Consider the following 27345-nt stretch of genomic DNA (forward strand, 5'->3'; position numbering starts at 1 on the left):
CTGAAGAAAAAGAATAGATTTGTCCTATTAGTCCAGTGATGGTTTTTCCTATTTCTGTGCTAATATCTTGGTGTTTAATTCTTTATAGGACAAATGCTTATCACTCTTCTTTTTCAAGATCTTTTTTTTTTTTTGGCCTCACCGCACAGCTTGCGGGATCTTAGTTCCCCATCAGGGATCAAACCCAGGGCCCTGGGCAGTGAAAGCGTGGAGTCCTAACCACTGGACCGCCAAGGAGTTCCCTTCAAGGTTTTCTTCATCATTTACAACAATGTGATCTTCCCTTCAAAATTTAAAATTAGTTCTAACTTATCCTCAAGAGAATCTGGAATTCTGATGGGAATTGTGCTAATTTGCAAATTTGGCTTGGGAAGAATTGGCATATTTTTGGTACTGATTTCTCATCCACAGATATGGCAGGTTTTTCTTTTTTTCTGGTCTTGTTTCCGCCTTTCAGCAAAGGGCAAGGGATTTCATCATCAGGATCTTGTAACTCGTTAAACTTTATTCCCAATTATTTTATAGTTTTTGACGCTGTTGCAGATAAAATATTTTTATTTTTAATAGGTTATTGCTTTTTCAAAAGGAAAATTGCTAGTTTTTCCTCTGCTTCTCTCTCTTGAGTTTTAAGCCTTTTACTGAACTCAGATTTAAAACGGAGGCATGAGTTTTCGCACTCGGCCGCTGAAGCCCTACATAAGCACTGGCTTCCATGTATCTCAGTCCCCTTTGTGCCCTGTGAGCTTCACAACCACGTCATAAAGCGTGGTGTCTGGTGTCTCCACTGCGCAAATGAGGGAGCTCAGCTCAGAGAGGCAAGTGATCTGCCCAGGGTCTCTCTGACACCATTTTGGCCTACCTGACAAAACCAGTTCCTAGGATACAATGCGGTCAGGAAGTTGGTACCGAGGCACGATTTCATTCGCACCAAAACGGGAAAGTTCCATGGTTACGGTGTCAGCATCTTACCAGAAAGCAAAACTGCTCTGGTGAGGAGGCGAAGGACTCCCGCGCCCGCGCGGCACGCCGGCTCGAGGCTGGCGGAAAAAGCCGAGCGCGCTCGGAAGCGCTCGCCACGCCTTCCGCAGGGAGCGTCAGGGGGCGGGGCTCGCGTGACGGCGCGTTGCGCGCGGGGCCTTGTGGGAGGGGCGGCCGGTGCAGCCGCGGCTGCCATCTTAGCAATTCCTGGCGTTGCGGCCTTGTCGTTGGCGGCGGCCTTCGTGGCGGCCGTCGGCCTCAGGGGGAGGCAGAAAGTCAGCTCGCTGATAGCTCTCCTTCCCCCAGCCTCGACAAGATTGCCAGCCCGCTTCCGGAAGCGGAGGCGAGGACAGCCGGGCACGTGCGGGGCCTGAAGCCAGCGGTTAGTCCCAGCGTCGCCCGGAAGGATGGGCCGGTCTCGGAGCCGGAGCTCGTCCCGCTCCAAACACACCAAGAGCAGCAAACACAACAAGAAGCGGAGCCGGTCCCGGTCGCGGTCTCGGGACAAGGAGCGCGTGCGAAAGCGCTCCAAGTCCCGGGAAAGTAAACGGAACCGGCGGCGGGAGTCGCGGTCCCGCTCGCGCTCCACCAACACGGCCGTGTCCCGGCGCGAGCGGGACCGGGAGCGCGCCTCGTCCCCGCCCGACCGCATCGACATCTTCGGGCGCACGGTGAGCAAGCGCAGCAGCCTGGACGAGAAGCAGAAGCGAGAGGAGGAGGAGAAGAAAGCAGAGTTCGAGCGGCAACGAAAAATGTGAGTGCCCGCGGGGGGAGGGGCCGGGAGCCGGGGAGGCGGCGGGTGCGGGGTAGCGGGGAGGGGGGAGCTGATTGGCCCTGGGGGGAGTGAAGGAGGTTAGCGGGGTCGCAGGGACCGGCCCCGAGCGGCTGCAACCCTGGCCTGTGGAAAGCCTGGGGCAGGACAGACCCACGAGTTGGCTGGGAAGGGCAGTAGTGGGGATGGAGCTGGAAGGGCTTGGAGCAGGGCAAGCATTTTGGCGCGAGAGGAGGAGGAGCGTCCCGGAAGTAGAGGGTGGAGTTCCGTGTGGGGTTGGAGCAGGCTGGCCCCGGAAAGTGGACGGAGGACGTTGGGGGGCCCCTGCAGAAGAGCGTTCTTGCCTTGCACCCTAAACGCGGGACAGGGATTCTCGGAGGTGAACCGCTTCAGGTGGTTGAAACGTACACGCACCCAATATAAGTCCTTATACTTTAGTGTACTCCTGCTGGTAGAGACGTCGCGGTCGTTTTTCCTGTCTCGGGCCTGCTCTTTTTGTTTTCTGAGGTGTAAAAACAGAATGCGCGCAGCTTAGGTGTGCAGTGAGGTAAATGAATCTTGACGCTTGAGTTCACCTGTGTAACCAATCGAAGCCTGCTCCGTCTTTTCACTCTTTACTAGTTATGGGCTGTAGGTCTCCGTAGCACACTTCGGTGCAAGACTGTAACTCGTTTCCCTTTTTGGTGTATACGTGCTGTTCAGAAGATAGAATATTCGCTTTTACTTTTGCATTGATCATATGCAGAAGAGTCACTTCTCAAGTACCTTTTGGTCTAAGAGTAGGTGCAAATGATTCCAAACGAATGAAATTTTGGTTTTAAAGTGTAGAGTTGTGTTTTGGTTCAAGACCCTGGTACTCTGATGCGCTGGGTATTCTTTCCCAAAGCCACGTTGAAAGGTAGAGAGATTTGCTAACTCCCCTTGTTTAACCAGCCATCTTCCTCAGTTCTTCAGTGCATGTTTAGAAAGTGCTCATAAGGCAGGAGAGTTACTGAATATAGAATTTTCCTGAGACAGATTTATGAGTGCTGAACTGTGTAGGCGTTTTCAGTCTTTCTGCAGTGTAGTTTGTGTTATGTTCCAGCAAAGCTTGTTTCTGAAAGGAAATCATTAAGAGGTAGGGGACTGGAAAACTAACTATTATTACTGGAGGAAGCAGTACCTGGAGATCTCTTTCACTGCGTTTCTTTAAAACATGCACAACGCTTGCATTTTTCCTTTACTTAGAACTATCGGTGGGAAGTATGAACACCGAGTACGAATAATTGTGTCACAAGAAACCGTGATTATATAGAATCCAGTTTTTTTGGTCTGGAACAAGATCCTTAACTGTAAAGATGTAGCTCTCAAATAACTGTCAACAGATGAACATTTAAAAAAATTAGCTAAGATAATTCTGAGATAGTATTTCCATGTGAAAACAAAGGATACCTCCAAAGAGTAATGATTTACCATTCATTAGAGAGCCGAAACTTACGGGGAAGAGTGAAAGGAAACTTGGTATGCAAGGAATAGATAGAAGCATTTAGCAAGCTACACACGAATAGCAGAGAAGAAATCCAGGGATGAAATGAGAAAATAGAGCAGTTATATTGTCCCAAGTTGATAGAGGAAGCACATGGCCGTTAGCATTTATGAAGGGAGGAGGGGACAGAGCTAGCAGCCACCTGCCCACTGAATCCCTGCGTGTTGTGCAGTAGGCACTACTTAGTACGCTCTAATGCCTAATAATGCAGAGGAGACGATTGAAAGATCTAGGTTTTGCAGTCATGGGAATGGGCAGAAGTAGTTGTTTATTTACAAATCCTGTTGGTTAGTTCATTCACCTGATACTTATGGAGCATCTTAATAAGTGCCAGACACTATGCTAGGAGCTGTTACTCTGAAAATGATTGACCCCTCCAAGGTCTCCATCTAGCTTGAAGACAGGTAGGTAGATAATAATACAGTGTGGTAAATTCAGTGATAGTGATGTGACTGTAAAAAGGAAGCATCCTGGATGGGTAAACACCTTAGTGCTCCTCAGGAGTGAGTGGCAGGTAAAAATAGGATTCTGTCAGGCTAAGCATAGGAGGATACTGTGGACCAAGGTAGGGAGCCCCCTCTACCCCTGCCAGAGTAAAGGGAGGGGTGCAGTATGGTGTTAGGTGGAGTAAAGAGGTGAATATTGACTGGAACATGAATTTCTGTAAGTATTCAAGTCATGGAGTGGCTGGAGAGGTAGATAGAGGCAGGGAATCATGGGAAGGGTCTTGCCATATTAAGGAGCTTGGATTTCATCATAGAAACCAGAAGGGTTTTAAGCAGGCATATGGCGTGGAATTGTAGGTTTGGTTTTCAGTGGAACATGTACTGCTGTGTAGGATAGAAAGTTACAGTAAGTCCACATAGGAGTAGTGAGGGAGCAGTTGTTGGAATGGAAGAGAGGGGCAGATTTAAGAAGCATTTAGGGCAAATAAAATTGGATGTGAAACATAGGGGAAATAAAGCATTGTTTTGGCTCTCATGTTTATATTGTGGCTATTGCATCTCAGCCACCAAATGTTTAAGTAACTGCTGTGGGTCAAACACTAGTTAAAATATCAGAAACCTGCACTTGGCACTTCCAATGTAGGCACTCGATTTTGGACATAGTGAGTTCATCCAAGGTTGACACGGGAGACTGAAGCCTGGGGGAAACCTTGAGAGTAGATAGAATGGCCCAGGCAGAGAGTGGAGGGAGAAGAGCAGTTGATTCATGGGACTGAAAGAACCTTAGGGAATGTCTGGATGTACAGTTGGACAAAGGGAGACAAGTGTGTGGTGTAGTAGACAGCAGAGGAGGTAACACAAGAACACGCACTGTCAAGTGTACCTTCTAGAGGTCCAGTGTGAGATGGAGAGAGACAGCAAAATTAAAATCTCTTGGGCTTAACCGATTAGAAAGTCTCCTTAAGGTTGGAAACCAGATTGTTTTGCCATTTACAATTCTGAGGCCTTGAATAAACTACCTACCTGTGAGCTTGATTTCTTATCTGTAAAATGGAGATACCTGTCTCGCTTATTGTGAAGGTTAAAAGTACTTAGGTGATACTTGGCATGTATGTAATGAGACTCAGTAAATAATGTTATTTAATGTAACTTTTTTACATGTAGGCAGATTGAACCTGGTGATTTTAAGAAGTGATCTTACAAGTTACGATCTTGATGCAGTAAAAGGCAGACCTTAAAATTAAAAAAAAAATTTTTTCCTCACTGTTGAAAAGCTCATTCCTGTGGTTGAAAATTCAGTTCAAAAGATTTCCTTCTCCTTATGTCCCAGTCATTCAGTGTTGCTCTCTGTTTCCTCCTCTGCACCCTTATCATTTTTCCTGTGTATTATTTTGAGACGCTTTATGCCTGTTGTGATAACTGTTGGAAAAAATGAGTGGCTGAAAGTGACTTGCAGCAGATCAGGATAATATGAATGGCGTAGTAACTTACTGTAGCCTGTGGTATCTAGGTTCGCATATACTTGGTGTTCAATTGCATGGCATATCGAGAGCCTTCTAAATCCGAGTGTCTAAAGTGAACTGGGATCTATATGAGTGATTCTTAGAAGAATGCTCATTGTGAGAGCAAATTCGTTATATTGGAACTACGTACCTCAGGGAGGTTAGGGCTTTGAGACAAAAACATTAGGGCATAAGATCAAGCTGATGTTGGTAAGAATTTTATCAATTTTTTAGGTAATTATTTTGGTAGCTAAATTTTTGTGCATACCTTTTGCCTTTAATGTTTGTCGTGGAGAAACAGGGCAGGGTAGTAGCATGCTTAAGATCGTTATCTTTGGAGTTGCCTAGGTTGAGGGTCACCTCTCAGTCACCTGTTTAGCCTCAGGAGCCATCAGAGATGCACATTATACCGTGGAGTATAAAGCTTTTGGCAGAGTAGTTGGTGTCTATTCAGTACTGAGTAAATACTGTTTGCTAATATTATGAAGCAGTTCCTAGAAGGACACTACTAGGGTTGAGTTTGTACATTTTAAAGACTTAAAAGTAATATTAACCGATGCTCTGTACAAAGTCACACTCGCATTTAACGATGGGCCCTTGCTGTTTGTTTTAATAGTTGCCATTTTAAAGTTGATTGTGATTAGTGTTATGAGAGCATGGAGAAAATGAGGACCTACTCTTATCTATTGAAAAACTTCAAGGTTTTCATTCAACCCTTTCATCAGCGTCAGAGATTGTTTGTTTGGTTGCGTTGGGTCTTCGCTGCTGCACGTGGGCTTTCTCTAGTTGCGACGAGCAGGGGCCACTCTTCCTTGTGGCACGCAGGCTTCTCATTGCAGTGGACTCTCCCGTTGCGGAGCACGGGCTCCAGGCACGCGGGCTTCAGTAGTTGTGGCACGTGGGCTCAGTAGATGTGGTGCACAGGCTGAGTTGCTCCGCGGCATGTGGGATCTTCCCGGACCAGGGCTCAAACCCGTGTCCCCTGCATTGGCAGGCGGACTCCCAACCACTGCACCATCAGAGAAGCTCTCACAGATTCTTAGCAAGGGGATGGATTCAGCAGAGGAGCCTGAGGAAAAGATTAGAGAGAGAAAAGAGTATCAAGAGAGTGACAACTCCTATGACAACAGTTTTAAGGAATGGCTAGGCAGTCATTTTAGGTGAAGGATCTTTCCTAAGATACTAATGGCAAAAATGGGTTGTTGGGTTTTTTTTCTTTTCTGAGAAAGTTTCAGGGCTTCTTAGGAAAGTTAGCCCAGTTGCTGCCTTATCATTGATTATGATAATAAGTTTGTCATCAATAAGAATGAACTTTTTAAAATTTTAAGAGCCACCTATCCCTCCCACCCTCCTTCGGCTAACTGGTAGAGGAAGGCTATGTTGTACTAAGTTTCATTCAATTCTATACCTTATATGTTTGTGCTTTTGTGGGAAAAGACAAGACAAATGAAGAAAAACACAGGAATACAGAGATTGCTGAGACGTGCAGAGAATTTTTACTTATCATGTATGTTAATACTTATATTTAGCTGTAGAACAGAGTCGCAGAAGTATAGGCTCTATTAGTAGGCATTAGTGGGGTTCAGGTTTCTAGCACAGCATCTAGTGCATAGTAGGTTGTTCAGTAAAGACTTGTCGTATCTCTCAAGTGCTTAATTCTGTTGTTCGTGTGCCCTTGGTTTTCTGGATCCAGGTGTGTGGGGGGAAGGGGATTAAAGCAATATCCGGCTCTTAACTTTTTCAGCACTGGATCTAAAAATTGATTTAAATTTTTTTCTGAGTGCTGAAGTAGCAATTTTAACTTTACCGAAAATAACAGCGACAGCAAAAATTATATCCTTGATCATGCTTGTAGGGGAACACCTCTGCTCTGGTGCCCTGACCTTGCCTGTCTCCTTGTGTAGGGCGCAGCAGCAAGGCTTAATTACAGTCCTGGGGGTGTGCGTGGTGCCTTCAGGAACAAAGGGGGATGAGCAGCCTTGTAAGAAACTCCACTAGGCCGTTTCTCATCCTCTGGGTTTCAGTTGAGCTTGGGAGTTTCCGCTTGCCCTCCCCTTTAGGCTGGAAAACTGCTGAGCTGTACTTAGAACGGACTCCTTAGCAGCAGCCACCTATTGCTACATTGCTTGTCACCCTGTACGGCCTGTCACCTGGCCTCTCTCGTTTGGTGTCCATCAGTGGGAGCAGAGACACAGGGAGCTGACAGCATGCTGATCTGGCTCCTGCTGTAAGTAAGGAACTGGATTGGTTTGAGCTCTTTTCTCCTTGCTGACCAGATCTGTGGAGGTGTGGTCCCACTGGCCATTGTGCCATATTGCTGTCCTTTAGGGACTGTTTGCCTGACAGAAATCCTGAGCATGTGTCAGGTCTCTTCCACCTTTACCAAATTCCTGAGTTAATTAGGCAGCTTTTCTACAGATAAACAAACCCAAAGCCTTATCCAATTCTTTTCCCTCATCTTTTACTTTGTGTGGAAAGTTTTAACTGGAACTTGGTTTACAGTGTTCTGCTTAAAGAGTTGTACCATTTTTGAAATTTTAAAATGAGGTTTCTTTGTAGACGTTGCTACATTTACTAATTTTATAAGAACCAACTAACAGAAGAAAGCGTGGGGCGGGGTGTGTACGCTTCTGAAACTTCGTGTCATGAAAGCTTTCCAATTCAGCAAAATAGGGTATTAATCCTCATACAGCTGTCATCCAGGTTCAGCAGTTGTTAGCTTGCTTGTTTCATTTCATATTTCTGTCTTTCTCTTTGGATGAAGTAGAGAAACAATATTTTTATGTTTGGAATGTAGTTTAATTTCCGTTGAAATCGCTGCCCCATTTCTTTTAGGTATTCCTGGCCATTCTAGCGTTGGGGTGGATATCTCTTCTCTTTTACTAAGCTGCTATAGCTAAAGGCTTATTGAAACTACCCTAATACTATATTTCGTTCAAAGTTAAAAAAGGAAAAGGAGTATAGATAGAGAGTACGTGTTAGACTTTTGTGGGGGGTTTTTCCCCCAGTGAAAATCACCAATAATTTAGCGTTGGGGAGGAGATATTTAAGAAACAAGAATGGTTATTGCAGATATCTAGAACCTAACAGAAATTATGACTTCTCAAGTAGTTACTATCTCCCTGACAGAAGTATGTAGGGATTATAAATGCAGAAACAGATATGAATCAGAATATTAGATACATTGGTGTCAGTATGGTAACACTGTGAATAAATAACAGGAGTTGAGAATGAAAGCACTTTAGTGGGAATTGAATCACCCCCCAAAGTAGAATTGGGTTGAAGTGGATTGGGTATTTAAAGGTAACTTAGAAACTGTAAAGCCTTTACTAAACAGATAAATTGAATGACTCATACATATGTATGAGTCATCAAAAGATAAAAGGGTTACAGATTTTGTTTAATTTTGTGGATTGTGAGAAATATGCAGCATTAATAGATTGACCTCTTAGGATTTAGGTATACTTTCAGAGTCTCTGCATTCATTCCAGCACAAATTATTGTCTCAAGTAATGCCGTTCAAGAGAAATACAGTGTGAGCCACATTAAAAAGGAACTAGTGAAATTAATTTTAATATATTCCCAGTCTGTCTCAAAATACTGTCATTTTAACATGTAATCAAATAAAAATACTTGAGATCTTATATATCTTTTCTTCTTACTAATCTTCAATTCAAACCAGACACGCCTGGCTAGTGGCTATCATATTGGAGATCATTGGTATAAAATGTGCAAGGTTTCCACCATAGTGCCTTGATAAATGTCAGTATCTTCAGCACAGAATTTCATTTTGAGTGAATAAGTTCATTTATAATACCTAACTGGGGTTAAAATAGTTAAACGATATCATGCTTCGTTGAACTTTTTAGAAGTGATACTAATATATTTCATCCACTTTCCCATATCTAGAAGAGCTTTGAATTGAAAGTCAGTTAACGAAAGAAAAGGTGCAGTAAAGGGCAAAAGTTTAGAACCTGAATAAGTTTGTATTTTTGCTAAAAACCACAGTATGTTGCTTTAGCAGTCTGAATCTCTTTGAGTCTGTCTTTATTCTGATCTTGCTTGGGGTGGGGGAGGGGAGAATGAATTTAGCTGGTCTGAACTGCTTGCTACATAATAGTTTCTCCTGACTTGTCTGTAGCCCAACCCTTAGACTGAATGGATTGACAGATGAGCAAATTATATATTTAATAGCTTGTCTTTTCCTTATGAAGCTGGTAACGAAAGTAGATTTCCTGTTTCAGATTCACTCTACAGTTCCTAAAACTACTGCATTAATAAGCTGTTTGTATATACTAGTCTTTTTGTATTTACTTTAGAAAGTGACAAAAGAAAAAAACATGATTTTATATTTATTTGAATTTCTGTATCACTTAATCTTTTGGTATCTATCATTTCCTTGAATGTTACATGAAAATGAGTTGTAAAATCTTAGAAATATGTAAGCAGACTCTGTTTTACAGACTCACAACTAGTTCTATTTCAATTCTTAGGTTTATTTCTTACATTATCTAAGTCCTTTCCCCACTTTGTTTGCTAGTCGGCAGCAGGAAATAGAAGAAAAACTCATCGAGGAAGAAACTGCACGAAGAGTGGAAGAATTGGTGGCAAAAAGGGTGGAGGAAGAACTGGAGAAAAGGAAGGACGAGATTGAGCGAGAAGTGCTCCGAAGGGTCGAGGAGGCCAAGCGCATCATGGAAAAGCAGTTGCTCGAAGAACTCGAGCGACAGAGACAAGCTGAGCTTGCAGCGCAAAAAGCCAGAGAGGTAACGCTCGGTCGTTTGGAAAGTAGAGACAGTCCATGGCAAAACTTTCAGTGTCGGGTGTGCCTCCTGCGCAGTTCAGAAAGAGATGGAATGCAGACCAATTCCTTTCTCATCTAAACTTAACATTGCTGCGAAAGTTAATTTTTTAGCCTATTCACATGTGCTGACTGATATTTAAAAGCTATTTTCATAAAACTATCCAAGGATACTTTTTGATTTAATGGAGCTGGCTTACATATTTGAGAAGTGTTTGAAACTTTTGCCATGGCTGCAGGACTTACATTCTTTTTTTGGGAGGGTGGGGGGAGACAGGGAGTGGTAAAGGGAAAAGGTTAAAAATCCACCTGTGGTTACGTGTTCTTCTTTTCTGTTTATCTCTCTTATTGCCTAGACTGTGAGAGGCTTTTTGCCTTCAGTCAGATTAAAAAGAGCAGGGCCTAACATTGAGTGATAGCACCTGCTTTTGATAAGTAGGTTTTCTCGCTCTTCTTTTTTTCCTTCTTTTATCCCTCACCCCGCTACCCCAAATCCTGCCTCAACACAACGGACTAATTCTAGCGTTCTGATCATAAGGCCCTCCATTTTCCTAATGTGTTTCAAAGATCTTTTTAGGAAAAATGTCCAGATTATTCGTCCACTTTTTTAGTATCTACTAACAACTCCTTTTTTTCTCTAGAGAGTTATGAAGGAACAGGTTGTCCTTGTCTGGAGTCAAGCTAAACACATGATTTGTTTTATCAGCAGCTGGAGCAGAAGTTGAAAATGTCTTTCTGTGAGACAGTAATTTGCTACTGAAGCTTTATGGCTTATTTGCACTGATTACTCCAGGATCCTAAAACTTGTTGAAAGTCACTGGAACACTCAAGGCAAATTACCTTACAGCACTGAGTGTCCCTCAACATAGTTTGCATAGTGACTGTGAATTCCATTGGTGTGTGCCATAGGAAATCCCGTGGTTATATTTTCTTGAACTTCAATGTTTGACTCAAAATATGTGACTCATTGTCATTTTTAATCTTGGCATTATTGTGGACAAGTTGACATCTTATTAAATCTCTTGTTTCCCAGTAAGCTTAGTTTTTCAAATGCATTTTCCCTTGTGCTGTCTAGATATACATGTCTATATTTGGTGGATATCCCAAACTCTGTGCCATTGAGTATATGAAATTTTTGTTAGTGCCTTTAATAATGAAGATACTTTCGGAGTAATGGTGCTGTCTTGTAGCGAGTTATTAATCATAGGAAGATTTTTTTCTCTTCATTTGCTTTTTGTTTCATATTAACAATTTTTTTTTTACACGGACACAACCCTCTGACAGTCTTTCCAAATATTAAAATCATTTGAATATGTATGCTGTGATCTCAACACTGCCCAAACCATCAAGCAATCTTCATATAGCTTGCATTATAAAATCTCATGAAGTTCTCCAAGAAAAAATAAATTACAGAATTTTATTTCCTGACCATGCACCCCCTGGATTCCTGAATTTCAGTTCAGATTGTAGATGACAAGATAAGCTGCCTTTAGAAATTGTCAACATCTGAATGTTAAGTCCATTCTCCCCATGGAAGAAGCCCTTAGTTCCATGAAGTATGGATTACCATTTGTATTTTTCACTAACAGTAAATGTATTTTTCTTATTAATTGTTTGCCTTAGGAATGATGAATTACATTTTTTGTTCCTTCTTACCATAAACATCTGCATTCCTCAGCTCAGCCTTCCTTGTATGTTGTTTCTTTATAAATGGTTGAGCTGCTGATGCAGGTATTGCCAAGCTAACAGTACAAATCATTTTAAAGAGGAAGCTGGCGCGTATGGCAGCCGAGGAGCACACTCTGCAGGACACTGGACAAGACAGTAAATATTCAACTTTTAATGCTGATTAAAGGAGTATAGGTAAAGAATACGTAGGTATACATAATTGGTGAGACAAATATTCACTTTATTTATATTTTATATATTATTTTTTTAATTTGGTAAATACTATCCAGTTTTGTAGTTGTCCTTGTTGATTTGTGTGATATTAAAGTATTAGTAATAATTGCCAGGAAACTGTCATTAGGGAGGGTTTAGTTGGTTGCTGTTTGGACTGGGAGGGATGATTTAAATTTAGTACTAGAAACAAATTTTAGTGGCTGCACAGTTTATCATTTGTCAGACAGAAGGTAGCTATAAAGCTACCCTGTTTAGTCAGATCGAAATAATTCAGAGGAAGATTAGTGAATATTTTATCAATAAAAAAAAATTTATTTTTCTAACATCTTAACATGTCCTCCCCTTTAGGAGGAAGAACGTGCAAAACGTGAGGAGCTAGAGCGAATACTAGAAGAGAATAACCGAAAAATTGCAGAAGCACAAGCCAAACTGGTATGTATGAAGCATTCATGAAAAACATTTTAGAGTTCCCGGGACTATTTTAAGGGATTTGAGGGAACAGTAGGAATAGTTGACTAGATTTTAGCTACTGTCTTCTAGAGGAATCTGGGGCAAGCCAGAAATTCTGATTAATCTGGAGAAAGTTCCAAAATTCACAGTGGTTTAAAACAGCTTTCCTAGGGGAAATTGTACTATCCCCATCCCTAATTTCTTCTGTACCTAAAAAGACAAAAACAAAAACTTGAAGGTTAAGTTCTTAATTAAGCCTACGAATACGCAGCGTTTCACTTGGCATTAGTTGCTTTGTTACCAATTACTAGACAGAATAAGTAGAGAGTATATATTTGATACTAAGTGTACCAGATGAATAAATTTTTTTCATATTTCATGTTTATAATCTAACAAGGAACACAGAGACTTAAAGAATTACAATATGAGATACAGGTGTAAAAGGAGATACAATTTTTACGTTTTAATAAAGAAGTCAGTATAAGAATATTGAAGTAAATTTTTTAAATAGAAAAATGAATACATATCACTTCTATTTTTCTTTCCCATTCTGTATTTTAGTACTTCTGTTTGTTTGTTTGTAGCATATGCTAACATTTAAAATAGAATTTAAAAATAGATACAATTTTTGGTGTAGTAGCGTTTTCCCAATTAAGAGTATGAATATATTTTGAAGCATTCTCAGTATGATGTAAAAGAAAGCTAGAATTAAAGGACTATGGATATAAATAAATCAAAAAATGAAGAAGGATATAGTCAGACATTATAAGGGAAAATTCTCTTTTCCTTATGAAAATGGCATATAGGAATTCTACTTCAAAGTAAGAATATAAATCAGAGATAGAGGGCAATTTACTTAGAATGAATGAGGATTAGTGGTATTTACTGCCCAGGAATGAAGACATGACCCTAGAGGGACTCTTGGTTTTAGACAAGTTTTGTCTAGTTAGAAATGTGTTGAGAATAATGCAGCCATAGGAAGACATTTGCTGCTAAGTCATACTCTTGACTGGGGGAGGAAGGCAAGATGGAAGCTCCAGTTAAGCGATTCAGAAAAAACAAATTCTGTGACTGTGTTTATACAGGCACAGAAAAAGATCTGGGAGGATCTAAGTAATTAACAGTGAATCCCACTGGGGGGTTGGTGAAGGAGGACTGTAAATAATTGTTTTATGGTGAATAAGAATGTGAAAGTTAAAACCACCAGCAGTTGGTTCTAGAGTATGATCTTTTAAAAGATAATCTGCCCCAGATAAGAGCCAAACTAGAAATACCCTAAACAACTTACTGAAAATGACACAAGGGATTCTTAATATCACTGTCCTGGTTACTGTGAAAGCCACAAGGAAAGGGGAAGACCTACTCGTGCTTTACCAATGAAAAGACCTTAAAATCTGCTTAGGTGGAGGAAGCACCATGAATATGAGGTGGGTGAGAAGCCATAATAAGATGTATCAGTACATTGCTGATTAATACATGTGTGATAACGCTTTTTTCTTTTAGTGATTCCACATAAGGAGAAAATCTGAGTGCAAGTGCGAGAGAAAGTAAGAGGGGAAGTGTGCATCTTAATTTTAGTTTTGAAGGTTGAGCTTTGAAAGGTAGATAGAGTCTTGTTTGTAAGGCCATGGGTATTTGCAGGAGAGATGAACAGTATAGTTGGTGCTAGAAACATTGAAGCAAAATTACCCAGTACGTGGGATAGAATTCCTCTTAGAACGTGGTGTAAGAGACTGTATAGGGAGTTCAGTTTGCGGATGTCCTGAAAGGCCAGATTGTGACTTCTAGAGCAAAGGTTCTAAACTTGGTATACCCTGCCAAGGTCTTGATCCCTTCTGACCCTGGGGTAGCTGTCTGAGTGCCTGGGGACAGCTTGGCCTCCTTATGTTCCTCTAATAGCCGCCTTTGTTTACCCAAATGAACCATAAAAATAGGAGATTAGCAAAGCATATTCTAAAGCAGTGCTTTTCAAGTGGTGGTAAAGTTGCTCAGGTTTTGTTTTTGTCTTTTAATCCCAGTTTATCTCAGACCTCTACTTTTGCAAAATACAGTTAAGATGAATTATTAGAATAATGAGGTCAAATTGCTATAGAATTCTAAAATGCTTATTCTTGGCTTCTGCATATCTTATTGTGGGTCAGTTAGTGTGCACTGTCGTTGGTCCATGGGCCATCCTTAGAGTAGCACTGCTCTAGAACCCTTGAGTTTGACTTCATATTATTAGACTGCAGTGACGCTGCTCTGACTGCATGTTATCAATAAAACTTCAGTGAAAGGGTATCTTAGGGAAGAAGAAGCTTGAATTTGAGGAAAATTGGTAAAAATCTGGACATAACTAATTTGCTTCTTGTTTTCAGTAATGTTGGAAGCATTAAAAATTATTGTTCCTGTTGGAGAGAATTAATTTTTATTTGGTTCTATTGGTGGCCATGTCCTTGCAGGGAAAGTAGAGTACCCTTTGTGTAGGAAGAGACAAGAAAATGTTACTGTATAAACATGCAAGGCACACTATTGCAGTTTCTCTCATTTTTATCGTCCTTTCCCCTTCCTCTCAATTTTGAGCACAGTTCTTTAATCTTTATACACGTTTCCTAGTATTTACACTAGGAAATACTACATAGACTATATTGAAAGTCTTGTTAAAATAATAGACATATGAATAAAAAGCAATTTGGAGATAAAAGTAGCCAGGATGTTAAGTTCTCTTAAAGGCTTTAGTGTATTAATTGTGGAGACAAGGACAACTCCAAGAAAAGTCAGCTAATGATATGGAACTATTTGGTAAGTGGTATGAGTTACATACATGAGGTAACTGACATAATTGCCCTGGGAACCTTCCTGGAAGAGATACCACTGCTCTGGAGCTTGATGGACAGTTAGAAATTGAATTTCGGGTGAGGACAAGAGGGTGAGGAAATGAAGTAGGGCAAAGACCTTTAGGGAAGTACAATGAGAAAAAAAGCAAGAATGTATGGGATCTCTTGGGATAAGCAGTAGTAGTTGTAGTAAACCCACTTTATGTGCAGTCAGAAGTTCAGGTTTTGAAAGCAGATTAGACAGGTTGGAAAAGAGTGTACCCTGGGGGAGATTTCTTGTCTATAACCATGAAAGAATAACACAGTGATCTCTTGTAAATCAATAAAGGAGACCAACTTCCTGAAAGGGGGGGGGAACTACTTCGAGAGGTAAAAGAGGTAACTTCACACAAGTAAAATGAAAAGTAGCTGTAGTAAATTCCTGAAAATAAATCCCAGCCTTAATGGGAAAGCAAAGAAATGCCCCCTCTCTTTTCTTTTTTCTCTAATACTATATACCAAATTTGAAAAGACTTTTTTTTTCCCGTTAGTACCAAGTGTTGGCAAGAATATGGTATAAAGAGACCCTTTATATAATGCACTATTCTGGGAGTTTAAATGGATGTGACTGTTTTAGAAAATAACAATAAATCAGTATATACCAAGAACCTTAAATTTTAATTCTGCGCCTAAGAACTTACCTAATGGAAACTGAATCCAGTACAAATCAATTCACACACAAAAATGTTTTCCCCTTATTTGAATAGTGAAAATTGCCCAGGTTTTTAGATAAATTATAACACATACATACAGTGGATTTTTCTGTAGTCAAAAAGCATCTGATAATACAGGGGAAGTATGATTTTCCTAATTTGAAATGTATATTTGTACATTTAATAGAAAAATATGCCAAAGTACTGAGAATAGTTATCTCTAATTGGTAAGCCTATAAGTAATTTTATACTTTTCTCCAGTTTCTACTTTTTTTTTTTTTTAAACAAGTAATGTGTATCACCATTATGATCAGGTAAGAATAACTAGTAAATAAAGTAAATTTAAGCCACACTTAGACTAACTTTTAAGTAAGCCCTCGTGACAAAACTTCAAAGATTGCTCCCAGTAATGTCTGTAATAAGGAACAGATTAGCTAAGCCATACGGACTCTCATATATGATACATGTTAAGTGGTCTAGACCAAGAGTAGTTTTTGCTCATTTTAGTTCCAAGTTGTTTATCAAGATACTTGATTTTATCTGTCCATAAGGAGGCAAGAAAATATTAGCGAACATACGTATTTGATTTATAAAATCAAACAAAAATTAATCCAAAAGTGGATTAGCTTGATTTGGTTTTTTGGCAGATTGGTTCCTAGTTCTTGGGTTAGTATTGGCATTGCACAGCTATCATCGAACATTTGAAAGGCTGTTGTTAGTACGATGGAGAATTTTAAGTTTCTTTAAAATGTTAAAAGTAGTACTTAAAATTTTTCAAAGTCCTCTTCTTCACACAGTTTTTAGTGATGCGTCTGGGATAAGCCCAGATACTATTCTGAAATGTGTATGAATCTTATTTATTCAGAACAGGAAACAGACTAAGTGAAGGTGGTGGGTGTTGCCATGGAATGAAATGTTCTAGGAGGTTATGTCAGTAGGAAAAACGACCCCTCAAACTGTCTCCTGAAATTCTGGGTCTATAGTATATTTCCTCTCTTTAATATTGAAATAATTTTCCTCTTTTCCCTTGCCAGTTAGGGAGATTTAGCGTGCTCATTGTGCTATATAACACGTGGTATCTCACCAGTTTGAGAGATGAAAAGATAGTACCATGTTTACAAGCTGACTATATATGAAATGTATTCCACATACTTAAGTTTCAAGTAAACCAGATCTCACTTTGAAATTAAGAGATAGCTCTGAAAAGAGTTCTTAGGGAGATGTAAGAAAGAATTTTTTAATGTTCGTGTAGTAGACAGAAAAATGTCTCCTGCCCCCCAAAAAAGGTATCCATGTTCTAATCCCTAGAACCTGCGAGTGTTACCTTATATGACAGTTAAAGAGTCTACACAGATGTGAATAAGTTAAGGATCTTGAGGTGGGGAGTTTATCCTGGATTATTACTGTGCCCTAAATGCCTTTACATATATCCTTATAAGAGGGAGATGGAAGGAGATTCTACCACAAAACAGACAGGAAAAGCCAAAGACAGAACAGAGAGAGATTTGAAGATACTGGCCTTGAAGACTGGAGTGATGTGGTCAGAAGACAAGGAATCCTCTTAGCAGCCACCAGGAATTGGAAGAAGCAAGGAACAGACTCCCTTTAGATCCTTGAGAGGGAGCACACCCTGCTGACACCTTGATTTGGGCCCAGTAATCCTGATGTTGGACTTCCGGCCCTCAGACTAGTCATGTGCTGTTTTGAGCCTACCTAGTTTGTGATAACTTGTTACCTAAAAATGTGCACGTGTTTTTGGTGTTGGACAGTGGGTAGAGGCTGGAAGAATTTTGAGGTACATGATAGAAAATGCCTAGACTGTTAGTAGGAATATGGGCTTTAAGTGCACTTCTGGGGACTTCCCTGGTGGTCCAGTGGTTAAGAATCCGCCTTGCAATGCAGGGGACACGTGTTTGGTCCCTGGTCGGGTAACTAACTAAGATCCACATGTCGCAGGGCAGCTAAGCCCACTCGCAGCAACTAGAGAGCCTGCGTGCCGCAACTACAGAGCCCATGCAGTCTGGAGCCCATGCGCCACAACTAGAGAGGAGCCCGGGTGCTGCTATTAAGAACCAACACAGCCAAAAATAAAGAAAGAAATCCCTTTTTTAAAAAGGCACTTCTGGTTAGGGTTAGAAAGAAAATGAAAGCATGTTATGCAAACTGGAGGGAAGGAATTCCTTGTTATATAGTGGAAGAAAACCCAACTGAACTGTGACCTACAGTTGTGTGAAAGGGAGAACTTATCTAAGCGATGAAGTTCATGTACAGCTGAAGATATTTCTAAGTAAAGTGCAATCTGGTTTCTTCTGAATATTTATGTAAAATGCAAGAGGAGAGTAATTGAGGAAAGAACCAAGAAGTAAAATAAATGAGAACTTGATGTTTGGGGAAATATTTAGCCTATTTAGATTGCAAAAGATGCTAAAATTAGATTCACTATTAGAAAAACTTGTTCTGGAAAGAAGGCTAAGGGTATGATTGGACATCCTTTTACTAATGCTGAAGAGTTTATGCCTGTGACTCATAGGTTACCTCAGCCATTTTAGCAAAAGCCAGGATTAGATGAGATTATCCAGAAAAGACCTGTGGAAGAGCCTGTTGTCTAGTGGCCTGATATACATGGGAGACTCACAGTGTTTTTGAGGATGTTATATCAGCAGAAACACTGCCAACATGGACTGAAAGGGAGAGAAGACCTAATGATGAAAGGCTTTCAGACTCCACTAACATAGGAAAAGGTGATGTGAAGTCAGAACAGAGATAGGAAGGTACTGGCCGAAGGAATGTGGCCCTGGAATATCAGCACCTTGATTTTGTTGCACTGATACTGATTTTGGACTTCTTGCCTTCAGAATAAACTTCTGCTGTTTTAAGCTATCCAGTTTGTGGTAATTTGTTACAGTGGCTACAGGAAACTAACATAGTTGGAAAGAGAATGGGGCATTTATGCTAGAGTGAGTGTATTATGTAAGTTGAAACAGCACAGTACTTAGGATGGCTCATAATGACATATTTATACATTTTAAGAGATAGGAAAATATGGTATGCCATCAAATGTAAATGTCAACTAAATATTTTAATTTGAAAGAGTGCGCAAATTAGGTAAGGATTTTAAATCACTGAGAGACTTGTTCCCAGTTGATAAGGTAGAAGGTTGATTTAATGATGTTCATGTATTCTTGGCAACGATTTTTTAAAAACTTTCTGGACATTAATGTATTGCTGTCGTGTGGGGTGGTGTGAAGGATGGAGACTAGAAACGAGAAAGCCACTGAGGTCAGTGAAAAAGATGGGCACTTGATCAGGTGGGAGTAGAAACAGTAATGAGAATAGTTGAACTTGGTGAGTGATAAGGGTGTACAAAGGGAGGGAGAAGAGGAAAAAGGAAGGAAGGTAAAAGTCTATTGTGGGAACCAGGGAAGACCTGATGTAATCGTGCTAAGAGCCAAGGATCACCAGGCATTGAAGGAGAGCTTTCACAAAAAGGAATGAATACTGAATAAGAGAAACAAAAGAACTGAGTAAAAGAACAGAGAATTTAGGCTACAGAATATTAAAGAACCACATCTAGAAGAGTACAGTTTTTTTGTTGTGTTTATAGGACGTGAATGGTAAAATCCTGAAGGTATCAGATTTCTCTTTTGGCAGTAACACAGAGCACTCTCTCCAGAGGTCTGGAAGGCAGTGAGTTTTGTACCCAATGTTTCTTTTCAAACCAAGCTCAACTATCAGTCAGTTCCTTCTTGAAGCAATTATTTGTACTTTAAGTAAAAGGGGGCTAGAAGGAGTGTGGTGGTATGATTTCTCTTTAGATGAGTAGCTAATGATATCCCGTAGTGATAGTTAGTGTATATCCTAAGGAGGTAACTCTCAGAATAACTAAATTGCCATGGCCCCTGGAGGAAAAGAGGGAATTGCTTTTTTCAGTCCTTCTTTGTTATTTTCTTTTTTAAACCTTGTACATGAATAACATCATAATAGTTTGCTAAGGGTCAAAACTAATTACATTAACTTTCTTTTTATAATATCTTTTTACTCATTGTTTATCTAAAAGGGGACATACATTATAGTTTTTATGGAGGGGAGGGTGCATTAAAGAAACAAAATTGCAGAATGGCAGAGTGAAACAGAAGGTATGTTTTGGGAGTTTAAAATGCAGAAATTCACATTTCCCAGTAGGGGCATGATTCCTAATTGTAAGATTTTTTTAGTTCTTCCCATCATCCCAGTAATCACTCCTGATAAATATTTCTATCTTTAGATGTTTGCAGTAGGACCTCTAGGTAAAGTGGGAGGGGAAGACAAAAGATACTGGGAAGGGGGTTAAGTAGACCCTTCTATAATGGTATGTTTTGCTCTTGTGTATTTCATCTCAGCAGTCATTCTTTTTGCATGGGGTGCAGGGTTGAAAGCCTTTTTGAGACCAAACAGGGTCCTGGGTGTAGTGGCTGGGAAGAACTGCCCCACTGTAATGGCTCTAGTATGGTGGGTGTGTTACCTTTCTCTTTGGCCTCCCTCATGTCCACCACGTTAGTCTTGTAGGGGAATTTAGTGTTGTTCACCTGTATCAGTACGAATGTGCATACCCTCCCCCCATTTGGGATAATGCTTTCTTTTGCATACATTTGAAGCGAGGGGAGAGGAACAGTGTATATGTGCCAGCAGATGGGACCATCAGGAACAAAGCAGCCTTTCAGTCAGTTAACTGCAGAGGGAGGTGGGAGGCAAGGCTTTAGAAGAATACCTAGCAAGTAAGGTGTAGAGTCATATCACACTTACAGATGGATAGGCAGTTTTTCATCACTTGAAAGCCACTGTATTAAAATGAGAGACAGGTTTGGTTTTTCTCAACTAGCCTGTTTTTTTTTTTTTCTTTTTTTTTGCGGTACGCGGGCCTCTCACTGCTGCGGCCTCCCCCGCCGCGGAGCACAGGCTCAGCGGCCACAGCTCACGGGCCCAGCCGCTCCGCGGCACGCGGGATCCTCCCGGACCAGGGCACGAACCCGCGTCCCCTGCATGGCAGGCGGACTCCCAACCACTGCGCCACCAGGGAAGCCCATAGCCTGCTTTTTTTTAATATATAAAATTTACTTTTATTGTCAAGATTTATCAGTTTATCAAGACATTCATTAACTTCCAGTTGAAAAAGCGTTTGTAACTTTCAGTTCAACATAGTTTTCTTATTTTATTATTTATTTATTTATTTATTTATTTTTGGCTGCATTGGGTCTTTGTTGCTGCGCGCGGGCTTTCTCTAGTTGCGGCGAGCGGGGGCTACTCTTTGTTGGCGGTCCATGGGCTTCTCATTGCTGTGGCTTCTCTTGTTGGGGAGCACGGGCCCTAGGCGCGCGGGCTTCGGTAGTTGTGGCGCACGGACTTAGTTGCTCCGTGGCATGTAGGATCTTCCCGGACCAGGGCTCAAACCCGTGTCCCCTTCATTGGCAGGTGGATTCTTAACCATTGCACCACCAGGGAAGCCCCAGTTTTCTTACTTTAGAGCTAAAATAATTGTTTTCCTTCTCTGGTCACTGTACTTAGGCCCTCAAATATTTTTTGTTTGGTTTAAAAGATAATTTCCAGCATTTTAAAGTATTGCACTTTACAGTGTGTTCTCTCATAATTATCTTATTTCGTCTCATAATTACCCTGTCATAATTTCATGGTTATTGTCATTGTTATTAGAGCCATTCTTTTTATATATAGTAAGGGTCAAAAAAATAAGATTTTCCCAGGATTATTGAAGTACTGAAACTTAAAGACCAACTATGCATGTCATAAAATTCTTCTTTGTTTTACAAAAGCCTTATGAGTGTTAGTTTTACAAATAGGGAGTCCTCCCCTGATGTATTAGAATTGTTGAAAACTTATTACAGGCCACATTTTAGGATACATGTTTTTTTACATAAAGTAAATACACTTGTATCTGTATCATTCTTTTTATTTGAAAATGCCTTTTTTTGTTATTTCTGCAGTTTTATTGAGATATGATTGACATAACAGCACTGTATAGCATAAAGATTTAACATATGATTACCATGATAAGTTTAATGAAAATCCATCATCTTTTTTTTTTCTTTGCCAAGGTGTAATTGAATATGCTTAGTTTAAAGCTGTAATAGAACAAAATACAAAAATTTATACATAAAGACGGGAAGGACCTGCTTGGTTTCGTTTTTTAAAACCATTCCATTGTCAGGTACTTGTAATAGGCACTATGTGCTTAGCACTGGGGATAACACTGTTAGCTATCACTCCTGGTTAATTACAGCTCTCCCTCTGTACACACACACACACACACGCGCGCGCGCGCGCTTTTGTCTCCTGTATTTGTAGACTTCAATGAAACTGAACCTTTTCTTTCTCTTCACTCAAATCTAAAGATAATTTCAATGCAGTAGAAATAGTATTTTCTGTCTGTGAAGGCAGTTACTTTTTAAATCTTGTTTAATTTTTTGATTAGGTAATATGATCACATGATTCAAGATTTAACAGCCACACAGTATTTTTTAAAATATATTTTCCATAATATATTTAATAGTCCATATTGATGAATATTTGGGTTTTTCCAGTCTTTTACAAACCACGTTGCAATAAACTTGTTCAATTTTGCATGTATGCAAGTATGTTTATAGTATAAAATCTAGAAAATTAAATTGCTGGATATAAAAGTACTGCGAAATGTAGTTTGGGGTGGATAGTGCCAAAGTAGTTTTCATAAATTTCTCAAATGGGTTGAAGTTGTGATGTTCAAACCCGTTAGTCCCCAAGCTTCTTTCTAATCTGCTTTCCTAGGGGCTGAGTTAGAACCTTACGGAAAAGCGAGTCTGTGGTGTTTATCCTGGAAAGAGTTTCCAAAGCACAAGCGTGCCCCCTAAGAGTCTTTATTAAGTCTTGATTCAGTTGCATGTGCCATGCTCTTACCCCAAATGTGGGATGATTTATTAAAACTGGATAAATTTGCATATGAATTTACTCATGGTGATCAGAAGCAGGTGATTATTTCTCTTGTAATTATATTGAAAGTCTAAACAAGAGAATGGTGATTTGCAATGGACTTTGACACACAGGTAGGATTGTCGTAGGAAAGAATGGCATGAGCTGAGCTGGTGGAGGGCAGATAGAAAGGATATGGAAAGTCACAAATAGTATGCTAATCTAGGAAGTTAGGCCATGTCTGTGCACAGTGAAAATCATTGGAAGTCTGAGGGCAGGAGAGCACAGTGCTCAGGAAAGGTGAAGCCAGCAGCATTGTGTAGGGTGGATTGAAGGGCAGAGACTGGAAACAAGACCATTTTAGGTCTGCGAGAGATCTGGGGCCCTGAACTGGCACGGTGGCAGAGGGAAGGGACAGAGCTCTAGGGGAGAGAATATAAAGGAAGAGAGGATATAAGGGGGGAATTGACAAACCTGAGGGCTGTTTGGTTGTGTCGAGGGAAGAGGGAGGAGGGGAAGGAAATAAGCCATACTAGATGCGTGGCAGGAGGGAGGCCAGAAAGGGCTGGTTCATTTTAGGGTTAGGCTTGAAGAATTTAGATCTTGAACATGTGGAGTTTTGAAGGTATTGAAGAGGTTTCCCAGTTGGATGTTCCTCAGCCAGCTGGAAATGTAGCTTAGGAGAAAGGTATGGGAGAGGTACTTCAGCTCTCTGTTGGGTTTCCACCTTATGAGAATATAAAGATACAGAAGTTTGTGAAAATCCACTTGCCCATCTTGCCTGCCCACCTAATTCCCACTCCTTCTGTCTTGGGTCTTCCTCACCTCTGACCGTACTTGGTAACAGTAGATTTGGCCCACTGTCTTCCACCTTTTAGGGTCATGATCCTTCCCCTTACTTGCTCCCCACCCCACCGGCCTCCATCTTAAAGTAAAACAAACCTCTTTCTGGTGTGACTTATGTATTTAAAAGTTGGTTTGTTTTTTTTAGCTGCAAGATAAAATTTAAACGTTTTATTAAGTTGAATACTAGAACTTGTTACCTTTTCCATCTTCTGCTGTAAAGCCTGTAATTCAGTCACATTGACTTTTAGTATTCCTGAAAAGAAAAACCTATCCATGGAGGACCTTAGCCTTTTGAACCTTAGTGTTTCATTTATGGGAGGAGAGAAAATTTTTAAAAGACAAGTTCAAGTGAACAGAAGAATGAGTAAAGGGAAAGGCCACTAAACTTATTGTTAGTTTTTGACCATCTAAAAAATAATTTCAGTAGAATAATGGAGATGTAAGCAGTGAATTTTTAAAATTTGACTTTGAATGGAAATAAGGCATTCAAAGGATGCAGTGTGTATTTTAAGATCAGGGTCAGATGGGGGGGAAAAAGGACAACTCAGTGATGATAGCTGAGATTTAAAAGTCAAGAGTTAGAGCAGGTTTCCTAAACCTTGGCACTGTTCATCTTTGGAGTTAGATAATTCTTTGTTGTCGGGGAGGGGGGCTGTCCTGTGCCTTGTAGGACGTCTGGTGGCCTGTTCTCTGCCCACTGGGTGCAAGGAGGGCCACCCCCACACACGGCGCACACACACCACACACACGAGACACATGATGCACACGCACACGCCACACGCACACGCCACACACACGAGACGCACACGCATGCACACACGCCACACCACACACCCGGCATGCACACACATGGACACACAGCACACACGACACGAGACACGTGGCACACATAACACGCACGCACACGGCACACGAGACACACATGACACACGTGCACACGGCACACATGCACGCATGCACACACACTATACACACAACACACACGCCCATTATGACAACCAACCACACACTTCCTAATGTCCCCTGGGAGAGGAATAAAACTACAGCTGGTTGAGAATTACGGGAGTGGACATGGAATCTTTGGGGAGAGGGAGCAACTTGATGAGGACGGAGCACGTGAGAATGACCTGATTTTCTTGGTGCAGAGGGGAGTCTTCTGTAGAGAGCACAGGAAGGAAGTCGGTTGCTTGAGACTGAAGGAGTTGTGAAGGAGTCAGAGGCATTGCAGGAATTTGATTGGTATCTATTTGAAATTAGATGGCATTTTATAGTTAGCCAGGTCAAAAGGTCTCATTTTTCTCTCCAGAAAAGAACTTACTGTTTCATGGTTGTATATTGACAATATAATGTAGTTCTGTTGGGGATTTTTGTCTATAATTTTTGTATGCCTTTCTAATTATAAATTTAGTTATAGTAATTGGTAATAACATACTCTGAAAAATTCATGCCTTGATTCGTATTTGACAGTTTGTTAATCTGGTGCACCGAGGGTGTAGATAAAATAAAAATAGGTAATAGGACAAAAATGTATACTGATCTCGACATGATTTGTAGAAACTTCTTTTCATTTTCAAAATGTTCAAGTGCTTTCCTACAATTTGTTCATATATTTTTCATTAAAAAAATCAGAAAATGTTGGAATAATTAATAAGGAGTTCTTTTCTAATTCCTAGGTATTTTTTCCTGATACTTTCTATGCGATCTTAGGCAAGATTTTTTAAACATACACTTTTGTGTGCTGCTGTTGATGAATTTGTCACCCAATTTCTGGAATATTACTAATAGAAGACATGAAATTCTAGTTTTTTACTTTTACCTTTCAGGCTGAAGAACAGTTGAGAATTGTTGAAGAACAAAGAAAGATTCATGAGGAAAGGATGAAACTAGAACAAGAGCGACAGCGTCAACAAAAAGAAGAACAAAAAATTATCTTGGGCAAGGGGAAGTCCAGGCCAAAACTGTCCTTCTCATTAAAAACCCAGGATTAAATTGCAAACTCTGAACTTTTTACAAAGAAAAATGGAAAAACTTTGTATGGTAGCTTCATGTTGAAGTGGTTTTTTTTTTTGTTTGTTTTGTTTTTTTTTTTAATTTGGAAAATCTGGAAAGTTAGCTTGTTCTAATAGGGGCTATGCTCTGCAATTCCTTTTTTTTCCCTCCACCCCTTTAATGTCCATTAAGTCAAATCCTTATCAGATCATTGTTATCTTCCACAAAGCGATATTTTTTCACCTGTTGGATTCTGTATTAGTGATCTGAAGAAGAGCAGATCACTTTGTAAACTATGGATGGTCTGATAAGGTTTTTACTGACCCACTGACTTCACCGTTATACTCTGTTTACTACATCATAATGCTGGTTTTGCTGACTTTTTGTTTTTTTATATATTTATAAAAAAAGAAAAAGTTGGTAATTGCATCGGAAGCGCCCAGGGTGTTGCCGGACCTTTGTGGTGTATTGTTAACCAGTGTCCTCGTGGTACTGTTACTCTTGATGTTCCTGACACAGGTAAGGAAACAGTTGGTCAGCTCTGATACAACATATACATACAGTTCAGTATTGTCTCTGTTCAACTTGTTTTTATTTCATTGATGAAATCAAACCAGCATTCCCCATTGTGTAAATAAATGATTTTGCTGAATAAAGTAAAGTCTTAAATTCATATGTTGAAGCAATTTTTTTTAAAGTTCTGTTAAGTCTTAAAAGAGGGTGGTTTACTTTTTGATGGTCAACAATCTAGAAATCCTAGGACTATGCTGTATATTTCTTTTCACTTTTAACATAGGATTTATATGTACATTAAATATACTTGAGAATTAGTATTTAATGGCTATTTTACAGATACCTAATTTATGCTGATACAAATTATGACAACAGTATTACCGTTAAGAAAGACTAAGCACCCAGAAAAAGATTTAAATTCTCAATCCTGTGCCTCTATTTTAGGATATAAGTATTATTACCACAAATTATACTTAATAAAGACTAGAAGAATGATTCTAAAAAGTTAGACTGTTTTAGATTATTTTCAAAGTGGGCCATCAGAAAGAACTTAGCTTTGTACTTTTATAGAAGGCTAAGGTAGTCAAATCATCTTCAGTGTAGGGTACCTGCACGTTTTTTGGGGGGACAAACACATTTAAACTTACGAGCTTTTGTTTTGTTTTTGCATGTTATATCTTATGGATGACTTTGCTACACTAAAATCTGCCTCATTTATCTTTACATACGTTTAAGTGAACTGGTATTAAAACATTTATTCAAGAAAAGGATATGGATATAAAAATGCTACCTGAGATGCATAGATATGTCATCAAAGTAGAGAAACTTTCCAGTATTTTTGAGACCGTTTTGATCAGTCTTTTAAACGTGAAAACATAACTTCATGAGATGACTAAATGGTAGATTATTTTGTTTGTGCATGCTAAGAAAAATGCTGTTGCTTTAGTTTGAGCTCTTCCATAAGTCTCATTGTGGTAAGGAACAATAAAATAGGTTTACATATCTTTAAAGATAGGATTTTAAATAGGCATGAACTCGTGAGAACTGACTTTTAGTAAACATGATACCTATTACTCGAAAACATTCACTTTATTTAACTGAAGAATTTAGGTTAGCTTTAATTATTTCATGATTCTTACACTTTTTTTTTTTAATGTAACCTTTTTTTTTTGGTGCC

General features: G+C 39.9%; 1 protein-coding gene across 3 annotated transcripts; it reads left to right on the forward strand.

The window, feature by feature from the left end:
- Window positions 1-1135: 1135 nt before the first annotated feature.
- Window positions 1136-26328, forward strand: ARGLU1 (arginine and glutamate rich 1). Of its 3 annotated transcripts, none has more exons than XR_002645008.3 (4): window positions 1136-1732; window positions 9764-9989; window positions 11791-12358; window positions 25490-25529. XR_002645008.3 is itself a non-coding variant. In XM_022576793.3 (4 exons), the coding sequence occupies exons 1-4, from the start codon at window positions 1386-1388 to the stop codon at window positions 25652-25654; spliced, it is 822 nt and encodes a 273-aa protein (XP_022432501.1). In that variant the 5' UTR covers window positions 1141-1385; the 3' UTR covers window positions 25655-26328. The 3 variants fall into 3 exon arrangements, 1 of the variants encoding a protein (XP_022432501.1); XM_022576793.3 differs by having other exon boundaries at window positions 1141-1732; window positions 12275-12358; window positions 25490-26328; XR_016388635.1 differs by lacking the exon at window positions 25490-25529 and having other exon boundaries at window positions 1139-1732; window positions 9764-11848; window positions 12275-12323.
- Window positions 26329-27345: the final 1017 nt, after the last annotated feature.

This window comes from Delphinapterus leucas, chromosome 18, assembly GCF_059928025.1.
Source record: "Delphinapterus leucas isolate spDelLeu-1000000601 "Yukka" chromosome 18, BTC_Dleu_Yukka2, whole genome shotgun sequence".
NCBI lineage: Eukaryota > Metazoa > Chordata > Mammalia > Artiodactyla > Monodontidae > Delphinapterus > Delphinapterus leucas.

Bases quoted from the DNA above. Each gene is read 5' to 3' on its own strand.
- ARGLU1 (XM_022576793.3), top strand. From the start codon at position 1,386: ATGGGCCGGTCTCGGAGCCGGAGCTCGTCCCGCTCCAAACACACCAAG. The intron at 9,990-12,274 runs GTAACGCTCGGT...CCTCCCCTTTAG, and splicing joins CAGCGCAAAAAGCCAGAGAG to GAGGAAGAACGTGCAAAACG. The intron at 12,359-25,489 runs GTATGTATGAAG...TTTACCTTTCAG, and splicing joins CAGAAGCACAAGCCAAACTG to GCTGAAGAACAGTTGAGAAT.